Source organism: Suillus plorans (genome assembly GCF_016647745.1).
Source record: "Suillus plorans strain S12 chromosome Unknown HD556scaffold_38, whole genome shotgun sequence".
Taxonomy (NCBI): domain Eukaryota; kingdom Fungi; phylum Basidiomycota; class Agaricomycetes; order Boletales; family Suillaceae; genus Suillus; species Suillus plorans.
In genome coordinates this window covers 304,523-327,180 of record NW_024537422.1, presented here as the reverse complement: position 1 = coordinate 327,180, position 22,658 = coordinate 304,523, and the positions used below count along the sequence as shown (strand labels likewise).

At 49.1% G+C, this 22,658-nt stretch overlaps 5 protein-coding genes across 5 annotated transcripts; 2 read left to right on the top strand and 3 right to left on the bottom strand.

Moving 5' to 3' along the window:
* Positions 1 to 1,054: 1,054 nt before the first annotated feature.
* HD556DRAFT_1381678 (WD40-repeat-containing domain protein) lies at positions 1,055 to 3,848 on the bottom strand. The gene is made up of 8 exons (XM_041303262.1): positions 3,464 to 3,848; positions 3,271 to 3,365; positions 2,217 to 3,216; positions 1,970 to 2,162; positions 1,509 to 1,911; positions 1,361 to 1,450; positions 1,285 to 1,308; positions 1,055 to 1,231 (listed from the first exon to the last, which is right to left on the bottom strand). The coding sequence occupies exons 1-8, from the start codon at positions 3,759 to 3,761 to the stop codon at positions 1,175 to 1,177; spliced, it is 2,160 nt and encodes a 719-aa protein (XP_041158873.1). The 5' UTR covers positions 3,762 to 3,848; the 3' UTR covers positions 1,055 to 1,174.
* A 3,507-nt stretch (positions 3,849 to 7,355) lies between these two features.
* Positions 7,356 to 10,154, bottom strand: HD556DRAFT_1239612 (peptidase S8/S53 domain-containing protein; the record flags this gene model as incomplete). Its single annotated transcript, XM_041298059.1, has 5 exons — positions 7,356 to 8,145; positions 8,200 to 8,706; positions 8,760 to 8,860; positions 8,908 to 9,441; positions 9,489 to 10,154. The coding sequence occupies 5 exons, from the start codon at positions 10,152 to 10,154 to the stop codon at positions 7,356 to 7,358; spliced, it is 2,598 nt and encodes an 865-aa protein (XP_041158872.1).
* A 136-nt stretch (positions 10,155 to 10,290) lies between these two features.
* On the top strand, positions 10,291 to 15,406 carry HD556DRAFT_1381661 (uncharacterized protein). The gene is made up of 19 exons (XM_041303261.1): positions 10,291 to 10,531; positions 10,586 to 10,703; positions 10,752 to 11,154; positions 11,210 to 11,471; positions 11,524 to 11,961; positions 12,008 to 12,117; positions 12,174 to 12,422; positions 12,476 to 12,845; positions 12,897 to 13,200; positions 13,251 to 13,344; positions 13,393 to 13,559; positions 13,609 to 13,649; positions 13,700 to 13,716; positions 13,768 to 13,926; positions 13,973 to 14,243; positions 14,303 to 14,316; positions 14,372 to 14,626; positions 14,679 to 15,136; positions 15,188 to 15,406. The coding sequence occupies exons 1-18, from the start codon at positions 10,394 to 10,396 to the stop codon at positions 15,133 to 15,135; spliced, it is 3,867 nt and encodes a 1,288-aa protein (XP_041158871.1). The 5' UTR covers positions 10,291 to 10,393; the 3' UTR covers position 15,136; positions 15,188 to 15,406.
* Positions 15,407 to 17,049: 1,643 nt separating this feature from the next.
* On the bottom strand, positions 17,050 to 19,229 carry HD556DRAFT_1239605 (cytochrome P450; the record flags this gene model as incomplete). The annotated part of the gene is made up of 13 exons (XM_041298057.1): positions 17,050 to 17,239; positions 17,294 to 17,323; positions 17,374 to 17,496; positions 17,543 to 17,589; positions 17,643 to 17,683; positions 17,738 to 17,824; positions 17,878 to 17,980; positions 18,033 to 18,155; positions 18,208 to 18,457; positions 18,512 to 18,637; positions 18,701 to 18,837; positions 18,890 to 18,986; positions 19,048 to 19,229. The coding sequence occupies 13 exons, from the start codon at positions 19,227 to 19,229 to the stop codon at positions 17,050 to 17,052; spliced, it is 1,536 nt and encodes a 511-aa protein (XP_041158870.1).
* Positions 19,230 to 20,973: 1,744 nt separating this feature from the next.
* HD556DRAFT_1309503 (uncharacterized protein) lies at positions 20,974 to 21,436 on the top strand (the record flags this gene model as incomplete). The annotated part of the gene is made up of 3 exons (XM_041300296.1): positions 20,974 to 21,058; positions 21,113 to 21,253; positions 21,309 to 21,436. The coding sequence occupies 3 exons, from the start codon at positions 20,974 to 20,976 to the stop codon at positions 21,434 to 21,436; spliced, it is 354 nt and encodes a 117-aa protein (XP_041158869.1).
* Positions 21,437 to 22,658: the final 1,222 nt, after the last annotated feature.

The following is a 22,658-nucleotide window of genomic DNA, read 5'->3' as shown; positions in this document are numbered from 1 at the left end:
GTAAGGATGGACCTGCGTGTGAATGTCAGTCATGTACCAAAAAAGGGATAGATGACTGTACATTTGCGATTTCGTTGGCAATGGAGTTGAATGCCTTCAAGGGTTTAAGCAACGCGGAGAACGTGTTGATTGTATCAGACACAGATGGTAGGTTGTTGATCGCCGAAGAAGCACCTTGGACTTTTGCTGGGACCTGGCTGATGCCTGCGACACCTTTGGTAGCATTGGCAATTCTTTCGTTCACAAAATTCGGGTCGAGATGTTCTGCCTAAGTAGAGACGTCAGCACGTCCGACGTCGAAAGAGACGAATGAAAATATTGCAAACTTTGTTGGTCGAACTTGCCTCCACAATCCCTGAGTTGGAAGACTGCTCGCGATCTGGTTCAGAAGTGGGAGCGGTGAGATCCTGCAGAGGCGATTAGTAGCAAACAATGGCACGCTCCCCGGGCATGCTCAGAATTGAAATTGGACATGCCTTGTTGGACTGAAGGGGTTCACGGTTGGGGGACTGTCGAGCGCTTCGAGCGAAGCCCTTGGTCACCTTGCCAAAAAGCTTGTGAAACGAACCCGATGATCGTCCACTAGGCCTATTCCTCGAAGGGGAGATAGAGAGAGGAGACGGCTGTGATGATTAGAAACAATGCGAAGTTCTAAAGACGAAAGTTCATACATCTTGACTGGTTGTTTTCCTGCCTCTATCCTCTACCGAATGTGGGTCTGAACGTGGCTTCAACCACTCCCAGCGCTTCTTCCGAGGAGGATTGTTTTCATCCATATAGTAAGTGGGAAGGATGGCTAGGTGGACAATGCCTTGGCGAAAATGGAACGAGGAGGGTGGCACGAAAGATAGACAGGCGCCTATTACAGCATGTTTGCGATTAATGATGAACGTGGGTTTGGAAGCGCCCGCTGTCGATTGGCCGGACTACTAATATTATCGAAAGCTGAACAGGTTAATCGAGTAAAGAGAACTTCGGGTGTGTTCATGCGCAAACATTAATGACGTCGCGTGACATCATACAAGTTGTGGATGAGTCGACTCTTGTAGGCAATCGCCCGCCTACAACGCCCGATCTTTTCTGTACTCACAGCATTTCAGGCTTTGGCAGCAATCGATAAGCAATCTACAGAGAGGAGACTTTCCAAAATACAGGGTATCGCATGATTCTAGAGCTACAATTTGATGAAAGATGTATCAATCCCATGTGAAAAATCCCAAATACAGATCCTCTGCAATGTGCGCGGTCAGCTTTTAGGCTGATACTGAGAAGCATACACCTCACCTGATCCTCCCCGCACGAAACAATCTGCATAGTTTAGGATTCAATCAAGTCAAAAATACAATTAGAAATCACGGACCTTGGTACAATCAAAACCCACACAAAATATCCTTCCTGTGTGGCCGCCATTCAAGTCAGCAACCAGCGCCCCTGTCTTCCTATCCCACACCTGTGTCAACACAAAGTCATGAGTCTCGTTTATTCCATGCGATTGCATCCAACAATACCTTGATGGTTAAATCATAGCTCCCACTGACGGCAAACTCCTCCCCAAGAGCAACGCTTCGCACAAGATGAGTGTGTCTCTCTTGCTCACGTCGTGCACCCAATCCATGCGACCCACAAGCATGACACACGACAATGTTGGCATCTGGCCGCGGGGTATCAGACATGGATCGTGTCAGGGAGGAATGCAAAAAGAATGGCGCCATCCCCTGTCCCGGTATCATTGCAATATTATCTTGAACATGCGATGTCGAGGAGATCAAGGTAGGAACCGTGGATGAGGGAACAGTGTTGACCTCAGGGTTTGTCGACCAGCCTTGCGACGATACTATGTCAAACATGCGCAAATGCATGTCTGATGAGCCGGATAACAAATATGGGGGCTTGAACTCGATAGAGGCAATGCTGAAGACGTTATCTTAGTAATCATACCTATTGATGGAAAATTCAGGAAGAACTTCACCCTCGTGCATGGTGTTCCTCAAAGGTGCTGATGAGCGCGCCAGTGTTTGCATTCCAAACGCGTATGGAACGGTCGCCAGAGCCAGACACTATCACGTCACCAACAACGGAAACGGCGTTAACAGCTGCACGATGCGCCCGAAACACGAATTGAGGCTTCAACGACGGAAACCCATATGTTCTGACAGTCCGGTCTTGAAAAGTAAACATTCAGTCAACCGCCGGATAGAGCTGTAGATCGAGCAAACCTTTGGAACACGTCACCAGCCTCCCACTATCGACACGAACACAAAGCACGCTGTCAAGATGATCTTGCAGCACCTTGACCAGCCTGTCCTTGCCGAGATCCCAAACAACGACACGCCTATCACTCCCTCCACTCACCAGAAACCCAGCCGTACTAGGCTCGCTTGCCAAAGCCTCCTCTCCATCCCCCAACTTCGCAAAGTCGGAAGATACGCATAAGCTTAAGACACTAGAATCATGCAATTCACCGACCACGCGCCGTACGCGGTCCGTGCGCAGATCCCACTCCCGAACAGTACGGTCCTTCGATCCCGTAAATAGCACCTGCAGGGGTGCGGACCGACCATCAAGCCCTGCTGGATACGTCCATAACCAAAGACAATACACTGCAGCGCTGTGTCCGCCGGCATCTGCGCCAGGCAGTATACGCCTGCGATATGCGCCCTGGCAGAAACGATTGTGCAGGAGCATGTGCGTCTGGTGGAGAAGCTTATAGTCCGGCGCAAGATGCGCACTTCGTGGCAAAACGCCATGCTGCGATGTGATACGGGATATCGGAGTGATAGCGCTTGTCGAAGAGGAAGATAACGCAGCTGAAGTGATAGGTATGAGGAGATGGGATAGACCCTGTGCTTCAATATCGTCGATGTTCATCGGCATGGACGTCCAGTCCACTGAGTCGTCCCCTATGAAATCGATGACATCTCCTGCGCCTTCACCGCTCCCTTCGTCCTCATCCTCCTCTTCGTCGCCCATACCTTCATCTTCATCCCTTTCTTCGCGAATCACTGCATCCGCAGGATCTGCATCACCAAGTCCATCCCAAGGGGTGGGCGCAGCAACGTCCGTGCGCCATTCCCAGCCGTGTGCATAGCAAAGACGACGCCAAAGTACTTGGTCTGTTGCGAGGGTGTGCCAACGTTTAGAAACAAGAGAGCACGCGAGCAAGGAGGCCGCTGGAAGATACGTGAAGATGAAAAGAGATAGTTCTGTGGGAAGGGCCTAAAATAATCGATTTATCAGTCAGGGCTGCTGGACAGAAAACGTCAGACTCACCCCTACGACATCGAACTGCAACAGAGGGGTCATTCTCCGCTGCAGACTTGCAAGCACAGAACGAGGGAGACACTCGAGGAGCTTGTAAGTTAGTTCTGTGAACGTTCATGCATCGCATTTTGAGTGAGTGGAGAGGGGTGCAAGAAACGAGGTGGTCAAATGTAGTTCGTCATTCGGTAGATCAGATACGAACCTTCGCGCTCCCTATCATTCGATGCCATGGTAGCCAAATGCCAGTCAAGGCTCCGTGCGATGCCCTTGCCTTTGACGTCTACCGGTGATTCCATCCAGGTACCACCTGGTGGAATTCGTTGCTCATGGATACCTGCACCCTTGTTAAACTGCAAGCCAGTTCGGTAGTTCGCTGGTGGACGAGCTATCCCCAGCTCCGAGCTGGTCGCTTCGTTGGCAGTGCTGCAGTGTTGTGAGAATGCGAGCTTGAGCCCTTTGATATCTGCATCTGAAAACCCATTATCGTTGGGACTTATCATGATTTCTGGTGGGGAGTCGATGCGCTGTAGTAGTAGTACAGGAGGTCTGGGTGCGCAGCCAGATGCCTCTAGAGAGTGTATGTATGCTCAAACGTGAAGGGAAGTGTGGACCTAAACCGTAATGATATGGCCTAAAATGGAAATATCTTCTTCCAATCATATAGACATTTCGACAGCCGCCTTTTTGTAATCGTACCGAGGCCAGCGGGGCCCCAGATATGCGTTTACGTGAAAGTCTGCATGTAAGGTTGTCGAGAATTTTTCGTATTCTCTGACATGGCGTGGGGCTGAGATAATTTACTGAGAAGGCAAGAAAGTTCGTCTCATTATATTCACTATATTGTAACTTCGCCAGTCATGCACGGGCCATGTCCACTGTTCGGACATCACGCAGACCTGTTCGATGACCTTGGAAAATGTTAAGAAACGCTCAAACATAAAGAGCATGTCGGTCTATATCAAGTTTATATATATGTGAAGGCCTGCTTATTGGGTCTGCTTGCCATCGTTGCCCCAATAGCCTAAAAAGAAGGTTGGAATGCCAGACAGATAGAACAAACGTGACACAGGGTTTGTCCCTTGACACCAGATACTCTGATAGATTGTCTACAACATACTATTGGTTAACAATCTGATATCAGTTTATCATTTTCAACGAACCATACCTTTGAGCACAAATCACTTGATTGCATGCTTGCGAAAAATACTCGAGTATGATATCGGGCGCGCGCAAGGAGGTCCCGTCTATCCGAGACGTCTCTCGTAAAAATATACTGCACTGTGCGGCGTGGACGGGAATCAGAGGTCGAATGGCGTGAAGTGTGCGTCATCCCAACAGATTGCATAAGTGTGGAGTCCTTGGGAGAAAGTAATACTTCCTTGCATGAGAGGCGGGCCATAGGCAAAGGCACAATGGTAGACCCTGGTTCAAAATACCCGATCAATGCGAAGAGCAGCAAGTGTCGTAAGCATCATGAGATTGAGAAGGCCCTGCCATTCTCGTAAGATTGCTACGATAAACTGAGACGTCACCCCCCTCTGTAACATCAGACGTTTCCAGGTAGATCATGTGTCAAGTCCACGTGGCATAGAATGGGTGAAGTCAATAATAAGGACCAGTAATGGGGCAACAGGCTGCGACCTGGATGCACAAACCCAGGGTGCAGAGAACCTGAATAATGCTCAGACTGATCAGAAGGTTGTGAAGCGAGCGACGCACCACTCCATCATGAAAGTTCAATGAAAACCACGCGTCTGCAGCAATGAGGCAATGGCTCGAAAGAGTGTGGATTTGATTGTCAACATAGACTGAGGCTGTGGTAAAGAACTTCTATGGAACCATCATGATGTCTACAGCTGCACAGCAAATCAGACGTGTATTTAATAACGAGGACAGGAGATTCAGCGATAAGACCACGACCCACTATAGCCCATGTAAGTGTTTGCTCACCGCACAACGCTTCCGCTGACGGAGACAGAAAAAAGCTTGGAGCTCAAATGACATCCTGGATCCGTGGAGACAATGAACGCGATTCGATAATATCCCAGAGGCACGAAGACGAGACATTGTTCCCCTTCAGAGACGCTTTCCCCTTCAGTGATGTATCCTCCTTGAGTGATGTATTGGCAATATCCACCGCTCACAATGCATTATTCAAAGGGTCAGTCCTCTTTAAAGGCCACGAATCATATGTAAGGGACGTAGCATTCATTCCTGGCACCCGTCTCCTTGTCACTTGCTCTGAAGACAAAAGTATTCGGCTATGGGATTTGGACACGGGGAAACAAGTGGGAAAGCCTTTGTTGGGTCAAGATTACGTTGTCTGGGTAGTTGCAGCGTCCCTTGATGGACGTTGGATTGCGAGTGGAGGAGGAAATGGAAGCATCCTGGTCTGGGAAGTTGCGACAAAGAAGAGCGTGCCGATATCATTCAAGGGTCACGAGAGTGGCGTCGAGGGCGTCGTATTTGCACCAGACGCCGAGACATTTGCAAGTGCATCGATAGACGAAACGGTATGCGTATGGAAGAGGGAGACGGGCAAAGTACTCCTTGGGCCACTCCGAGTAGGCAGCTGGGCATACTCGGTGTCGTACTCCCCGGATGGGACAAAACTAGTAGCAGGCACCCAAAAACACATCATCATGTGGAATTCAGCAACTGGAGAAGAATTGCTGAAAATAGAACAGCGGGCATTCAGAATCGCATTCACTCCAGATGGTCACCGACTCGTGAGTGGAAACTGGAAAGACATACGAATATCAGATGCTACAACCGGAAACATCATCAAACAGTTCGACGCCCACACCCGCCACAACTTTGTCTCGCTAGCCATTGCTCCCAATGGCACAAAATTCGCCACCACGTCACACGACAGGACGACGCGGTTCTTTGACCTGACCACATTCAAACCCATCGGCGAGTCACTCGAGCATCCTGATGAAGTCTGGGGTGTAGCCTTTTCCGAGGACAGCCAGCTTATCGCCACTGGCTGTCGCGACAAGCTCGTTCGCACATGGACAGTTCCTCAAAGTCAATCAGAGGAGTCTCAACAGGCAAGCAATTTCCGTCTTTTTTTCACCATCCCTAAACATTCTTTCGGCAGGAGATCTCAGACTTGACATTACCAGACGATGAATTTTTTGATGTTAGTCCTCATCTAAGTTCATCTTGAAGTATGGCTGATCCCATCCCCAGATTTATCCGCCCCGCCGTCCCAACCACATTCCATACGGAATGTCACAGCGCTCTGCACCACGGTCTCGCATCATGGCGTTAGTAAATCGGCTACCATTTCGCAGGAAATCACAGCAAGCATACCCGTCAGCCGGACATCTCCATCACCCCCAAAAGGCACAATTCCTACAGCACCTTCCTTTCCGTCGGTCGATGCCCAGTTTGGCCCAGCCACCAGTCGTCAACGTCGCAGCTGGGCACGCTACGGAGGTAAGCTGGATCTTATTGCTTCTTTCCTGTTTGATGTTTAGCACTCTACAGCGTGTCGTTGTTATCTCCGTGCCTCATCACAAGAAGGCTAATGACACTCGACGCCCGCCTAGAGAAGAGCCTGTATTGCATGACACGGCACAAAGTGACACAACGTCCGTGGTCTCTTACGCCGATTCACTCCCGAATGTGCATTGGGTCATGGCATTCCTCTGCTACCTCTCCTGCTGGTCTGATGGCAGACTGAGGATACCTCCTCGATGGGACTTGGAGCCCACCCAGTCGTCACACCAGCATAATGGTGGGGATGCTCACGCTCGCAGATAGCTCATTGTGCTTTCACTTCTGTCCACTTGCATTTCTTGAATTTCCACTGTCTGCATTGATTGCTTTGATCTCGACACTTCTATACATGGATACCAAATTTGATGCCACGGTTGTACACCATTGTCGTTATGTACTTTTAGCCTATCGTAGAGATAGTTCTACACACGCAGTTGTAGATAGTGATGTATCCTGGCGTCCCGTTTATAATTCTCGAGTGGTATGTAATATACTTAGGTGTTGACAAAATACGAGATGCAGCCCATATCCTCTATGCACATAAAGGAAATGCCACCACAAAAAAGTACGTACATAAATAATATAGATCAAGGTGTCTGAGAAGCATGCTCCCAGCTGCCGTCTCCGCTGCCGCTGCCGCTCCCAGGGCTTAAAGATCTAACATCGGGACTCGCATCATGCTCCCCTTGAGGCTCGTCTCTGTACACGGGGGCAGGGCCAGCAGCTGACGGCTCATCGTCGTCCAAGAACCCAGAGTGAAACCCTACACCATGCAACCGAGTCCCCTCATCTGCATCCTCGTCATCCGACAGCTCTCCAAACGCATCATACAGCTCCTTGGCACGGGGCCTGCCTTGCCTTGAGACCGAGTTCATCTGCAGTTCATCGCCCGCACTAAGCGCAGCGTACGCCCGATGCTTCACGCGGCGTCTCCAGAAGAACACTGCTGCACCAACACCAAAGAGCACTACTGTGCCAACAGCGCCGAAGAACCATTTCTGGCTAGACACGAGGTTGGACATGTCTGAGAACCACCCTTCGTCTGGTGTGGGCGTCATCGTTGCGGTCGCGGGTACGGACGGGGATGGGAACGCAGGTTTGTTGGCTTCGCCTTCGGCAGTACCGTGATCGTCTGGGAGACCAGAAGTGGGCTTAGGATGAGATTTGCTTGATGTCGATGTGGGGATGTTAATTGCGTCGTCGTCAGCTGTGGAAGGAAGCTGATACTCTGAAAGCGGAAGAACGTAAGTTGTTAAGATACTGGGATCGATGGATGAGCCCCAGAACATGAGACGCCAGCCATGGAAGGTTCCATTGTGCCCTTCGGATGATTGATCAGAGACCTTGAGCGTCCAGGTGCCAAGCGCATTTTCACCCCTACGAAAACACTCAACAACCTTGAATGAGTCTTGTAAAACACAACAATCATACCAGTGCTTGACGGACATGAATCTCCACCCTCTGAAACCAGTCCTGTCGCGGTCACCATCCCGCTTAGCTGCAAGAACGCTGCGTACCCCACCAGGGCTCGTAAGCTCGACTTCGACATCCCCACGCTTGGTGTGAGATATCCAGACTCTAACCGTCACGTGCTCCAACCCCTCAAAGTTGTGCGTGTCAAGCATGTCTTGCGTCACCGTGAACGAGCTCATGACACCTCCAGGGATAATCAACTGCCCGCCCTCCATGTCCCCGTCCTCTGTGAGTAAGGTGCCGTTGTTGATCTGCACAGCAGGAGGGTGGAAGCGCGCTTGCGGTTTCACAAGCTGCCAATCCTGTGCTGCTTGAATATAGGCGTATGCATTGAGCTGCCCGAAGCCATATTTGTACGAGTACATCTGTCCAGAAGCCATGGGTTCCCAGTCAGGATCTTCAGGGTTTATCATCTGGGCGGTGTTCACGCAAAGATGTTGTATGTCTCGCCATGTCAGGTCAGGCCTGTCATGAAAAAAAATGTTAATGCAAGTCCTGTGAAGGGATAAAAGTCTCACCGAACTTGAAGCACCAAAGCAAATACACCAGCTGCATTGGGGGCGGCGGCAGAGGTACCACCGTGATTGCTGGAACATTTGTTATTGGTGTCAGTAGTGACCTTCGAATAACTTCAGTTGGCTTCGACGTGCGGAATCGCAGGCTTACGATATGTTGACCGCTCCCTGAACTGTATGCTACAACCATATTGGCAGAGCAGGGTTCAGAATAATATGGGTGTAGGCCTTTAAAGTCTACGGCTGAGACTGTGACGGAGTATATGCTGTTGGTGTACCCATCGAAATTGCATTGGTCTCCTTGCGCAGCCCCGTTTCCGCTGGCAAAAACATATATTGAACCTTTCCCTTCCCTACCGTTTTGTACGCCGTTTACAAAAGCTTTTTCGATGATATATTCCGGCGCTTCCATCGACTTGCCATCATCAGGTGGTCCCCAACTGCAACTAAAGATGGAGACATTGTGCAAGCCGTAGTTCAAGGCAGCCGCCTCGTCGGAGTCGGTTATAGGTCCTGATAATATGCGTACGCCGGCAACTTTTGACTTGTAAGCGAGTCCGACACCGCAGACATCGTTTTTGACTGCGGCGACCTGACCAGCACAGCGTGTGCCATGATTATCATTAGAAAGAACTGGGGTGGGCAAATCGGTATGGTCGTTAAAGTCATATGAATTGTCAGCATCCTTTGAGAAAGTCAGCGCCAAAATGAATCACACAGAGTATAGCGCACAAAGTTTTCAGCCAAGTCCCGACTCCGGTAGTCCAATCCATCATCCACCAACGAAGTAATGATACCTTCCCCCGTGATGCCCATTTCCCACACACCCGTCACGTTCATCATATGCTCGGGGTACTGGTCGTTAACGATATGCCATTGCTGCGTAAATAGGGGGTCCACAAATCCAAGTTGTTCTGCAATAATCTCAGAGGCTTTCGGTCGAGGGTCGTCGGGAGTCACGGGAGGTGGTGCACGTTCTAGGAAAGAGCCATCTCGCTTTGTCCGTTGGCGGGGTATCTGAGGGGATAAATATTTTATGGACGATAATATGCGATGTGCACGGGCTTGGCGACCCGCCCGCGGATATAAACTAGTGGAATGGGCTGCAAGGATGGCCAAATCCTCGAACTTGCTAAGTACTCTGTCTGATGCTGTCCTTGGAGAAACGCTGGACATGAGCTTTGCGGAGCGCACGAGCCATATGTTTCGCAATTCCCCGACCTGTTCGACGAGTTCCACTCCAAGTTCTTCGGTGCATTCATTTAGAGTTGCACCTGCGGAAGGGTAATGCTCGAGTACATAATAATCGTGTGTTGTATAAGAGCGCTTGGCTGGTTGTGAAGCGCAGATGCATTGCTGAATCAAAAAAGCTAGTAGAAGCTGGAGGGGCAGTCGCATGACAGTTGTCAACAACTGGGAATGACTGCGAGCGATTTTGCTACCGACTATCTCGGATAATTATACTATTGCCACGTGCCAGTGGTAACAAAGCGCAAACAGAAGATCAGCCCTCGGTCGACCCCTCAAATCATCCTGTTTTGTTACTAAACTTTTCGGTTAAGTATAGATCCCTTAGTAGTTGGTATTTGTTACTCCTGAGCCTTTATCTTCGTACGGTGACCCACCAAGCATAATTTATGTCGAAGAAGCGGCACTTTGGGCCTATGTCTTCCCGCACATCATCCTCGAAAATGGTCTCGAAGAGGGTCGCAGAGCATGAGCCCCAGTCCTCACGCGTCGGAAAGAAAAGAAGGAAGAGGTTACTTTCACGCGTAGTAAGCTAGCCACTCCATGACCTCAAGCTGATATAAAAAGGTGGTTGTGAGCAGGTTGATTCAGACGCATCAGAAGAATCAACCCTCGTTGTACGCAACTCGTCCGTGCTCAATGAGGTGGCACAGCCACCACCACAGCATTTTGAACCAAAGGAACTCGCATCACCTGAAGGCACGTCTATCTGAATATCTCGCATCGTCTCCTTCACATTTGTTTTAGAAACGCTGATTTATGTCCCTCCCGACGACGAATATGACGAGGACGAGAACTTTCAGGTCATAGGCGAAACCGACCCCACTGAACAGTCTGACTGTGGCAATTCTGAGGGTGTACCCGTACGCATATTAACAGATTTCGCCATATACGAGTGCGCAGAACAACAGCTAGTGCCTATTGGTGAACTACTTAACGTCAACCTTGCGGTGAACAACAAGATGTACCGTGCCTCGGGTTTTGTGAAATCTCATATGGATGACGATGAATACTATGATGATAACTACGACGATGAGGATAACAGGAATGGTATGTCTAACGACGAGGATTGCCTCCAACGGATTCGTTTGACAGAGATCCGGAAGTTCACGATTCACGACATACGACAGCGTTCTAGAGAACTCGATGAGTAAGTATTTATCTATGATACTGGCGTAGTTTGTAACTCATTTGGCAATATCCAGCAAGTTTTATATTCTAACGGAACATGCTTGGTATATTCTCCACCTTCCTTCAGAACAATATGCCCCCTTCTTTCGTGGCTTGTGGCTCAGGCATCGAGTCGCCCATCTTCTCGTGTCTATGGCCCTGGCTAGCCCACGGTTGACTTATGAAGACTTTGTTTCTTCCCTTCACATAACTCCTGACTCGCCCGATGAAGTTTCTGTTGCATTAGCCATCATCGGGCGTGAGCTCAATGAGAACGACTTACAGTCTGCCGATATTGTATGTATATCTATGTTTTCTGTTGTTGCATCGGTCTCTGACTGTCGAACAGAAATCTTATGTTTTTGCAACACTTGACGAGCTTCGAGATGACGGAATCTACGTTGCGCGCACTCCGGTGGTGAAGGACATTGTCGGGCAAGAAATGTCTTATCACTTGATGGAGGCAACTGCTCCCCCCTCCCGTTCGCGCACCCAGCGCCCGCCCCAGAGTCGTTCGTCGAGTTCCGGTAATATCGAGAAAGAAGTTCTTAAGCACAGGAACAAAACCGTCGCAACACCCGTCGTCGGAAGGGTTGCACAACGATTATTCGAAAACATCAAGGTTGCTGGAAAACTCATGGACGAGGACATGCATGTATCGGACGACGTGCCACGACATCCCTCTATCATACACGCCGCCAACCCGAACTCTGTGCAGTGGCTGGACCCTGTGGATGACCGTCCTGGCTTTTATGGTTCTGTTCTCGTGGACGAAGTAAAGTATTCAGTAAGTTCTTTTTTGCTTCTCGACAAAAATATTTTATTTGCCTCAGGTCGGAGATGCTGTCATGGTCGTACCTGGAGAAGACGAGGATACTGCCCGTGCGAAATCCTACAAGTACCAGCCCTCTCAGTCGACGAACAAACTCGCAAACGACTATTGGTGGGTTACGACCTTGTGCTCCTGCTATGTCATTTGTGACTATTTCACCTCAAAAGGTTTTGCATGATCCGGTACTTCTTCGAAGACGAGGGCGTCAAGAAGTTCCATGCACAGTGGTTCACACACAGCTCAAAGACTCTTCTCCAAGAAGCGGGACATCCACATGCGCTTTATCTGATGCTCTCCGAATGCAGTGACGTCGAAATTGACGCCATATCACAAAAATGTAATGTCCGTGAACTGCCAATGGACAGTTTTCAGCCAGATGAGTCAACTCTCGATGACGACAACGACTTTCACTATGGGTATGCAGCCTCTTTCAGCGGCGCTTCGTGTGACACTGAGCACGGCCCCGCAGACTTATGTTCAACAGCCTCGAGTCCAGTTTCGTTCGGCTTTCAGACTTGGAAACTCAAACACTTCTCAGCTTCTGTGACGACCATAAGCAGTGCCTCGCTTGCGGTCACAAGGAACGCGTATCGAATTTCACTGATTCACGAGCCCTTCGAGATGGCTTCTCTCATAATGATGTCAACTATCATAAGGGTGACTTCGCGTATATTTCAACGGGCCCTAATAGTGTCTATCAGATTGGTCAGATCGAGGATTTCAAAATTAAGAGGGGCAGGTGCATTGAAGTCATCACTCGACTCTTTGGGCGCTATAATGATATTGCCCGGGAAGTCGGCCGTGGCATTGATAAACCAAAAGGAGCCACTTCTGACGACGTAAGGGCACCGCATGCACCCTACTTTCTCCTTCTAACTCATGTTTCGTAGCGGCGCTTGTTCTATTCGAAGAGCCAGGAGAAAACAAGACCTGATAATATCCGCGGACAGTGTTTTGTCATTCATGAAATAGACGATACCGCTATCGATGCATGGGTCACTCACGACGATCACTACTACGTGAACGAGTGCGCCGATTCCATCGACGTTCGTACGTTCGATGACCTAAACCCATGGTCAGGAAATGAATTCCGGCACTGCGTTCAATGCCACAAAGAGCACAAAGCTAATTTAGTACGCCGGGCTCAACAATTGCAGAGGTTCGGTCCGCTTCGAGGGCTGGAACTTTTTGCTGGTCTGACTTTATTTTTTATTGCTGTGACTGATTTTAACATGTACTCGAAGGTGCGGGTGGCCTTGGAACCGGATTAGATATGTCTGGCTTTGTGGAGACAAGATATGCAGTTGAGTTTTCTCCAGGAGCAGCGAGGACTTACAAGTCGGTGTGCGTTTCATGCTCGACGCGCTTGTGTTGATGTTGTCTCAGGCAAAATCACCCTAATGTGACGGTGTACAATCAATGCACGAACGTATGCCTCCAGCACGCTATTGATGTCGCAGATGGGAAGAATCCTCGCCCTCTCCAAGCTTTAGGAGATAAGACGCGCCTACTTTCAATGCCTAAGCCGGGTGAAGTTGATTTTATTTATGGCGGTGCGTAATGATTCACGTCATCAGTGGTGATGTTTATCGTCTTTACTAGGTCCGCCATGTCAATCCTTCTCAAAGATGAATCACGCGAAGGTAAGGCTCAAAAACGTTTCCATACATTATAGTGACAATCTTGTTCCTAGAGAGAAGATGATATACGGTGAATACGACGTGCGATTGGTGTGTGTCTATACTAAACGATATACTGCAGGTCTACGCTTGTCTGCAACATGATCGCATACGTAGAGTTTTACCGGCCGATGTACTTCCTCTTGGAGAACGTTGGCGGAATCCTGGAGCATGCATTGAAGGAAAAAACTGTCGCTTCGGGCGTCGTGAAATTTATCATTGCCGCCCTCCTTGCCTTAAAGTATAATTTGATACATTTGCACTGTTCGATGCTGATCTTTTTGCAGCTACCAGATCGAATATAATGTTCTTCATGCAGGAAACTATGGTGCGCCTCAAGCACGCAAGAGGGTTCTGTTTGTGGCGGCCAGGCAAGGTGTTCCCCTACCCGATTTCCCGATCCCGACACATGTCTTTCCGCACGCAAGAGTACAGCGCGTCAAGTTGCCTACTGGTGCATACTTAGCACCTATATCACGCTTGAAGTACGGCGATAACAACACTGATCTCTCCGCTCCGCTACATTTCGTCACGATTCATGAAGCTATTGGTGATTTGGTATGGTTTTCAGAAATTCCCCTTTTGAAAACATATATTAACTTCAGCCTATTTTGTAGCCTCCGTTCGACTGGTATGCACTGTTGTTTCAAAATTTGGGAACCTGGCTTATTCAAGCTTGCATCCAGGATTAACCCACACACCAACATCTCGAAAACTTCTGCTGACAGAGCGGTGGAGCGCAAGCGTAAAGATGAGCTTGGGATCCCATCTTTTTCACCGCTGCATTCTGCAAGAACTTCAGAGGACCCATACGCTGGTTATTCGAAACCATGTCAATATCCTAGTGGGCCACTATCCCGTTACCAGAAGCTCATGCGACAAGGGAGCGAAAAGCTTCAATACCATTATACGAAACGCTTCAACGATATTATCATTGAACGGTACGTTTTTGCTGTCTATCCTGGATTGGTGCCCACTGAACCCCGAATTCAGAACTGTAAACGTGCCTCTGAGAGCGGGAGCTAATCATTTTGGTAAGCCAAGCTACATGATTTCTGGTTGTGTGGAATTCACTATGAAGGCCGTAGACCTACCAAAGGAACTGCACACTGGACTCTCGAGGCACGAGAACGCTAGGACGAAATACAAAGGCGAGACGCGATACGTTCATACTCACGTATTGGCTGATCCTTCGACAGCCGTCTATCAGCGACTGGATGCAAACATGTTCTTCTCGACTGCACTGACTACAGTGCTACCAAATAATAAGGGTGGTCAAGTACTGCATCCTTCGGTATGCATTCTAGTTATTGTGTTATTGTTCCTGACATTTTGTGTGTCAGCAAAAACGCATCCTTACGGTCCGCGAATGTGCACGTGCGCAAGGATTCCCAGATTACTACGAATTCGTCTCGGTGAACAAGGACAAGATGGCAAAGGCCATCGATGATGTAAGCCTTTATTGCGTGTTGCGCGCCGTTCTACATCTGACATATTTACAGCAATTCAGACAAATCGGTAATGCAGTACCTACATCGCTAGCTTCGGCTCTCGGGAAGGCTTTTGGCGGGGCGATGTCCAAAATGTGGGATGCAGAGCCTAGCAGAGATGCGAGTCCGATTCTATGATGGCATTGATAGAAGTTTGAGCATGCGTGTACTAGTCTCTCGTTATCGCTGACGGCTGATTATACCTTAGTAATACCCGGGTTCATAGTACCTTCGGCGCCTGTGTGTTATAGACGGCGTAGCTGTTACGTTGGTGCACGTTGATCATATGGAAACCTAATGGAATGAGTAGAGTTGTGGAAATCAGGAGGGGTACTTCCCTAATGGACCAGCGTGCTGACTGTCTAAAAGCTCAAAGTGGTGATTCGTTCCCAACTGGTTTGCACTGACAGTCTCACCCAGCTGAGGCCACCCTCAAGATAATTCTGCACATACACCTAAGCTCCACCTCTGGAATCCTCGTCTGAAACTCGATAGCACATGGGGCATTTGCTCAGGAGATGATCAAGAACATTGTTATCATTGGCCCGGGCTACCGTGAACTTGAAAGTCCCTCTACGCTGAATTATCATCTCAAAGCTTAACATCCCGTGGCAGGCCGCGGTGTGTATTATGGAAAAGCAGGGGTGGACTGCTAGCTGGTGGACCTCATTGCTGCTGGAGAGATCCTTAGTACTCGCAAACTAGTCATGAGATTTTCACCCGCTGGGGACAAGTATGTACCATCAGATGCGTAGGTGCGTGGTAGCCACGATATACTGTAAAGATTCAAACAACCCTCATCTTGCTCGCCAATTCGATGCGCAGCACTTCATACACATCTCCAGCACAAATCAATCCACTCGTTTCTCTCACCAGCCGTATATAATGATGACCGCGGCGACTGCAAATATAGACGCGTGTGCCCAATCAAGCACAATGACTCAGGCTTGAAGGTATCTGGATTCTCCAATTCGCTTCATGATCATTTTTCACTTGATTCCTGTAGCAGACCATCTCAGGATGCAAGCATCCATCAGAAGTTAGAACGTGCTGGACTCTTGCGTGTTTCTCGATCACGCAAGTCTTTCGATGTTACTCGATGCCATCCAGCAATGCTTGTATATGCTCTCAGGCCGCTCCAACAACAATGCAGCGCCATATTCAAGGTTCCCTAATCAAAACATCATGATTTATTTCCTGTCGACTCTTCAGGATCGTACTCCCGGCCCACGCAACTTGCAAGGTCCCCATCAGGGATATCTTCGCAACATGAGATAAATATGTAAGTTTCATTGAGCTTCTGCATGGACCTTGATGACACTGCCCTGTAGCGCATCGCTAATACTATCAGCGGGAAGAGTGAATTTAGCGCAGCCACCCAGCAAACAAGCTCACGCTTCTACCACTGGTATCAATGCGCCACCGAAAGGTACAAGGTTCTGGTATTGTGGGGGGGCGCACCAGTGACGTTGCATACCACAAGTACAGATTCTTAGGCTGAAACTCAGACTCACCACTCCGCTCGGCACTGAAAGTATTGCGTAGCCCAGTTTCTTTCCAGGTGCTTCCCGCGTCTCACACGATGAGGACTAATTAGCCCTGCTGTTCTTTGCTGTCGCTCGGCCTCGTGATTCTGAGACTGAGTACGTAGCTCTAACTTGGCTGCACTGTGTTTTATGCCATAGATCCGCGAAACTATATCTGGGCCGGGACCTTGAAGGACTACCGAGAACTCAAAGTGAGCCGGACGTTGATAAATGAATTGGCGTAAATGTTACAAGAGTCAAACTTGGAGCCAAATTGAAATTGTGATAACGATATAATGATTTGTCCCCGGCCCGATAGTAGCAATCCAACCCAGACGTCAAGGCTTCTCACCCAGCCCCAGGATAGTTCTGCATCATACACCTAAGCTCCACTTCTGGAACCCTCGCCTGAAATTCAATAGCGCATGGGACGTCTGGCATAAACGTTCTCGCGAACCCCATGTCATCCTGGGGCTTCGTAGGATCCAGATTGAGCTGGAAAGCCCAAAGAACAAGAAGCGAATTGATGAACACCGATCTGTAACACTTCAGATGAGATGCAGCAAATTATGTGGGTGGAAAGAATTGTGACCTGTTCGCAACGTGTTGACCCGGGCATACACTGGAAGAAAGAACAATCAAAAAAAGTGTATCCCACAAGACAGTGCTTACCGCCGACCAAACCCATATACAAAGAATGCGAGATCGTCTCTCAAGCGACCTTGATCGTCAATCCAGCGCTGGGGCTTGAACGCTTCAGGCTCGGGATAGACTTCTGGATCTCGAGAGATGGCCCTGAGGCGGTGACAATTTGACGATACATTGAAGGACATAGACTTACCAGTGGTTGCCGATTACCGTAGTTCCAGCGGGAATGCAATAGTTTTCCTGCAGACAGATGACAGATGTAAGATTATCCTCACGACGAATCGTTCAAAAACACTTGCCCAAATGACGTCTTCAGTAGTTCGGTGAGGAAATCCTGTGGGATGGACTGTGTGAGCGTCAGCACATGACCGACCATTCAGAAACTCACCAAAAGGAGCCAACGGTCTCCATCTCAATGCCTCAGAGATGAAGGCCTCCAGACGGGGAAGGGATGGTCTATCGGCGAAGGTCGGTGCTTTGGCAAAAAAATGAATGATTGGATAGAACTACAGTGCACAATCAAGCTACCTCGCTCCCTTCCGATGACTGCATCAAGCTCTGCCTGCACTTTAGCTTGCTCTTCAGGGAAATGTGCAGCTGCCATTAGCACCGTGCATATCGCTGTAGCAGTCTGTCACCACACCTTAGTGTATACAATCGCAACAAACAGAAAAACGCCTTACTGTTTCGGTTCCAGCTCCAAAAAAGGAGCCAGAAAGATACGCGATCTCCATCTCTGTCAAGTCGTAGAGATGTCCATTTTCTAGAATGTATTTTGAAAACGAAGGGCCAATATCCTCATTTCTCTGCTGTGGAACAACTCAGACATCACGTAAAGATAGGCAAGACAATGCCCACCATTTGCAGTTTTACACGATTCAGCTGGTCTGTGTAGAGTCGGGTGGTCCTCTTATAGTCGTCTTTTAAATCTAGTGCATACCAAGGAAGGTATTTGAGCCACGGTATCGAGTCTACCCAGTAAGCACCGGGGCGCAGGACTGTACGAAATCGAAACATGATGTGGCGAGCCTCCCTAACCTCGTGGTCAGTTGCCGATGTCGGCGAGGTCTTCCCATATGCAACTTTCAGGATCGTCGATGCGGCACAACTTCCAAGAGCCCGTAAGTCACATGCTACGAGACCCAGGTAGGAAATCGCTTACCTTATCGCATGGTTCTGAAAGTTGCTGGGATCGTCAATAATGTTAAGGATTAGAGTTCTCGCTTGCGACATCTGCAGAGGTTGATACGCATCGGCTGATTTGGGCTGGAGATGCGTATGGAGTGCTCTGAATCGCATCGAGACGTAACATGAGAGCTGTTTGAGCCTTTACAGTATCGCGACGACGAACCTACGCAGCCGACGGAGCCTATCCCCAGCATGGCAGAAACCGAGGCTCAGTCCGCGTGAAAGAATTTCTCCAGCAGCAACGAGGCGAGGTCGATCAGCTAGCGTTCTACCCTGCTTCTCCATTATATCCATTGCGGCCTGTCAGGGAGTGTTGAGCTTGAAGATACCAACTTATCATAAAGGGACTAACTTTGTAGCGGCCGATAATCACCATGTTCTGCATTCCTGAGCGGATAGTAATCAGAGGGCCATACTCGTCAATCCACTGCGCCACAGCAAGAAATGGCCTGATCAGAAATTGTGACACAATTAGATCCTATAGATGAGGTCGCAGATATGAAACTTCACTCGCGAGGGGGCAGGAAGTGTCCCCGAAGTCTCCAAGTTGGAGGAGAAGGTGGGAGAGGAAGGCGGCTATCTGACTTGCGAAGGTAAACCCAAGCAATCGTTCCTATTACTCCAACACAAGCCGCAACATCAAGGGTGAGCGACGTGTTATCAGAAATGCGCAGGTCAGGGAGTTGTAGCATGGTTGATTGGAGGAGTTAGGAATCAGGATGGACCTAATCGAAAACGCATTTAAGTTGTTTAAATAAGGTACCCTGCACCAACTCTACGGACAGGAAGAGACGGGTCTGTCATATTCTATTACGCATTACTCCACTTGCACAGTTTGGGATAAAACGATGGCTCTGGAAAAATAGCATAAGCGAACACACGATGTGCGGAAACCGGACAAGATCTTGCGCGACTGCCGTCAGGCGAAGCATCGGTAGCAATCATGAATCACAATTGGCTTAACTCCTTCATGGCTTTGTGTACTGGCTATGAGTGTCGACTTTTACACGGGCTGAGTCGTATGATGCCGACGATGATGTGCGGTGGCGTAAGTTACTAGGCACTCAGGTATAGTGCAGTTCGCTGAGCCTGGAAACCAGACGTTTTAAAAGCGGAGATCTTTGTGTACACCTGCAAAAACACTCACAGTCATGAATGTGTATGCACGTTCCAGGCTAATCATATGGATTACGAGTTGTCTCCCTAAATAAGATGGTATAACGTGCGCAAGATTCTAGGCCGGTTCGTTGCACCTGCCTAGCGGTGTTTCTGGGTCATGTGACAAGTTGTGACGTACAGAGTCCGAGCCGGGGAAAGAGGCTTTCAACCAATGATATAGTTGACCATATCTTTATCGTAGCCGCAGCCCACATCATTATGAGCCAACCTAGCTTTTTTTTTTTTTTCGAAAAACAGGGCGAACTTATGGCGAAGAGTAGGGAAATCCAGTCCTATCGACAAAACGATGCGAACGGAACTCAGCCGACAGATACGGTACGTCGGTAACTCTTTGATAATGGGAAGGTGCAGAGACGTTCCCCGGGCCGATACAGATATGGCTAAACCGCATTAACTGAAATCAGGAATTGGGAAGGCAGATACCGTTCCTGCCACAAAGATGGCACCCCGGGCGAGACCTGAAAGGATCGATACAAACCTGAGAGTATTGGCAGCATCAGTTATATAAGGAGCGTTGGGATGCGAGCAAAACACCCACTGTCATATTCTGTTAGAATGACAGTTGACTCCTTCCAAAAGGTTGACTGTTTTCGAAACTCGTGAATCATTCATAGCGCATTACAGAAAAAAAACTTGGGGTGTCCGAGGATTAGCCAACCACGGGGGCACGGACAGATACTGCCACGCTGTGAGCAAGAACTTTTCGAGATAAACACGTACAGCAAGGCACATGTACGGATCCAATTGCAACCTGGCAGAGATCATGATCACTGCTCACCGTGGCGATACATGAGTCACTGCCTGCTTATACCCAACTGCTAGCGCTACGGGCCCGCAACACGGACAAATCCCAGTCTAAATTTCCGAGGTGCCGGTTCGTGAACGCTCGGAAGGAACCGGCACCACACATCCAGCTTCCTCTCTTCATCACGATGCGTTAGCATCACTCGATTCGCTCGCTCCTTTCACAAAAATTGTCACTTGTTGGACACCGACGTTGCCCCGGTATTAACACCTAAGCCCATCAGTGAGGTTCCCTGATGCGGCCTTCTGCCCGATTAACCTGCTTCACCATTCGAGATGCCAATCGATAATGGGTGCTTCCAAGCCATACGTTCATAATTGATAATAATCCTCATCGCAAACATGTAGACGCCAGTCGATCCTATTCACCACCACCACCACCACCACCACCACCACCACACCTCCAACTTCCATTGCACCAAAACACGCACATCCACCTCTAGGATTCAATATATGCTAGCGCCATATGTGGAGATAGCACAGCAGATACTGGAGTGTGCTGATTTTATCAGCCATTACTCTGAGACGAAGAGTGCCTGTGAGTGGATCCCACTGCTTCATCCACCAAACTCAATGTTACCTGTTCATATAGGGATCAGACTTGGCAAGCACGTTTTCGATGAAACGGACACCACTATCCAGAACTACAATAATGTCCTGGACAATCTCATGCAGCAATTCCGAGACCGGACAGCTCGTGATACCGTTGTGATCGTCCACCATATGGATATGAGTCAGTTTTCAAGTCTCTTTAAGCCTCATCTGACATTCTACGATCCCTGGCATAGCCGAGAGTTTGGACCTCGTAGGCATGGAGTACGCAACGGGCGCTGGATTGAATACGTCTAAATGTTGTTTTCCAAATACTCAACTGCAACCCTATCGTGTGGCGAGCCTTGGTGCAGGCAGTTCGTGATCACGACGGACTCAAGCGCACTCCGGATATCATAAAGCAGTGGCAGGAACTCATTTTCGGACCGATAAACATAGCGTCAAACGCCATCTCTGCACCCGTGCTGATAGTCATTGATGCGTTGGACGAGAGCGGTGAAGCGAACAGATTCTTCGTCTACTCGCTGGCAAATCAAGCACTTCCACTTCACAACTATCCGAACTCCCAGCCAACTTCCGTATTCTCCTTACTTCCCGTCCACTCGAAGACATTCACAACACTCTGACTCTGTACGCTGCGCCACATGTTCGCCATATTTCCCTGGATGACATCTCGTCTGCGTCCACAGAACTCGACATCGAACTTTATATCTCCCACAGGCTAAAAGATCTGCGTCACATTTTCAACGATGCCCACTCCAAGGCGCTCGCTCTGAAATCTGATGGTCTGTTTGAATGGGCTCGTCTCGCCTGTGAGTACATCAAGGGTACGAACAAAGTGGGCGTGCGTCCGGTGGACCGTTACAAAGCTGTAATTGCTGAAACATCCGAAAGAGGAACGCGTCTGTTGGATATTATGTATGCACGCATCTTGGGGGAAATCGTGCCGGAGGACGAGCTATCCCGGTGTCTTGCTTAGTGATGGGGCAAGTCCTTGCCTCGTTGGAGCCACTTCTCAATGTTCCCATAACTGCATTGACGGCTATGCGACTGCATTTTTCGAAGGGACTTGCGATTATGAAATGGACCGGTCCTTGGGCCATTGGGATCCCTTTTAACCGTCACTTCGGATTCCCATACTCCCATACGTCCCCTTCATTCAATCTGTCACAGTCTCGTCGGATGGAAGTCGCATAGTCTCTGGTTCAGACGACGGGACGATCCGGGTGTGGGATGCCAACACTCTTATGGGCAAAGAATCAGTCGCTACCTTTCAAAGCCACACTGGCTCCATTAACTCCGTTGCAATCTCGCCAGATGGACATCGCATCATGTCCGGTTCAGAGGACAAGACAGTTTGAGTGTGGGATATAAAGACTGGCAAGGCATTAGGTGCCCTTCTCCAAGGGCACACCGGCTCTATTTACTCTGTTGCGATCTCATGAAATGGGCACCACATTGTGTCCGGTTCAAATGACAAGACGATCCGGGTGTGGGATATGAAGACTGGTGGGTGCCCCTTTCCAAGGGCACACCGGAAGCGTTCTGTCTGTCGCAATCTCACCCAACGGCAAGCTCATTGTATC

Bases quoted from the DNA above. Each gene is read 5' to 3' on its own strand.
- HD556DRAFT_1381678 (XM_041303262.1), bottom strand. From the start codon at position 3,761: ATGATAAGTCCCAACGATAATGGGTTTTCAGATGCAGATATCAAAGGG. The intron at 3,217-3,270 runs GTGAGTCTGACG...CGATTATTTTAG, and splicing joins TGCAGTTCGATGTCGTAGGG to GCCCTTCCCACAGAACTATC. The intron at 1,912-1,969 runs GTGAAGTTCTTC...TAACGTCTTCAG, and splicing joins GAGGAACACCATGCACGAGG to CATTGCCTCTATCGAGTTCA.
- HD556DRAFT_1381661 (XM_041303261.1), top strand. From the start codon at position 10,394: ATGTCGAAGAAGCGGCACTTTGGGCCTATGTCTTCCCGCACATCATCC. The intron at 10,704-10,751 runs GCACGTCTATCT...CATTTGTTTTAG, and splicing joins GGAACTCGCATCACCTGAAG to AAACGCTGATTTATGTCCCT. The intron at 11,962-12,007 runs GTAAGTTCTTTT...TATTTGCCTCAG, and splicing joins TGGACGAAGTAAAGTATTCA to GTCGGAGATGCTGTCATGGT.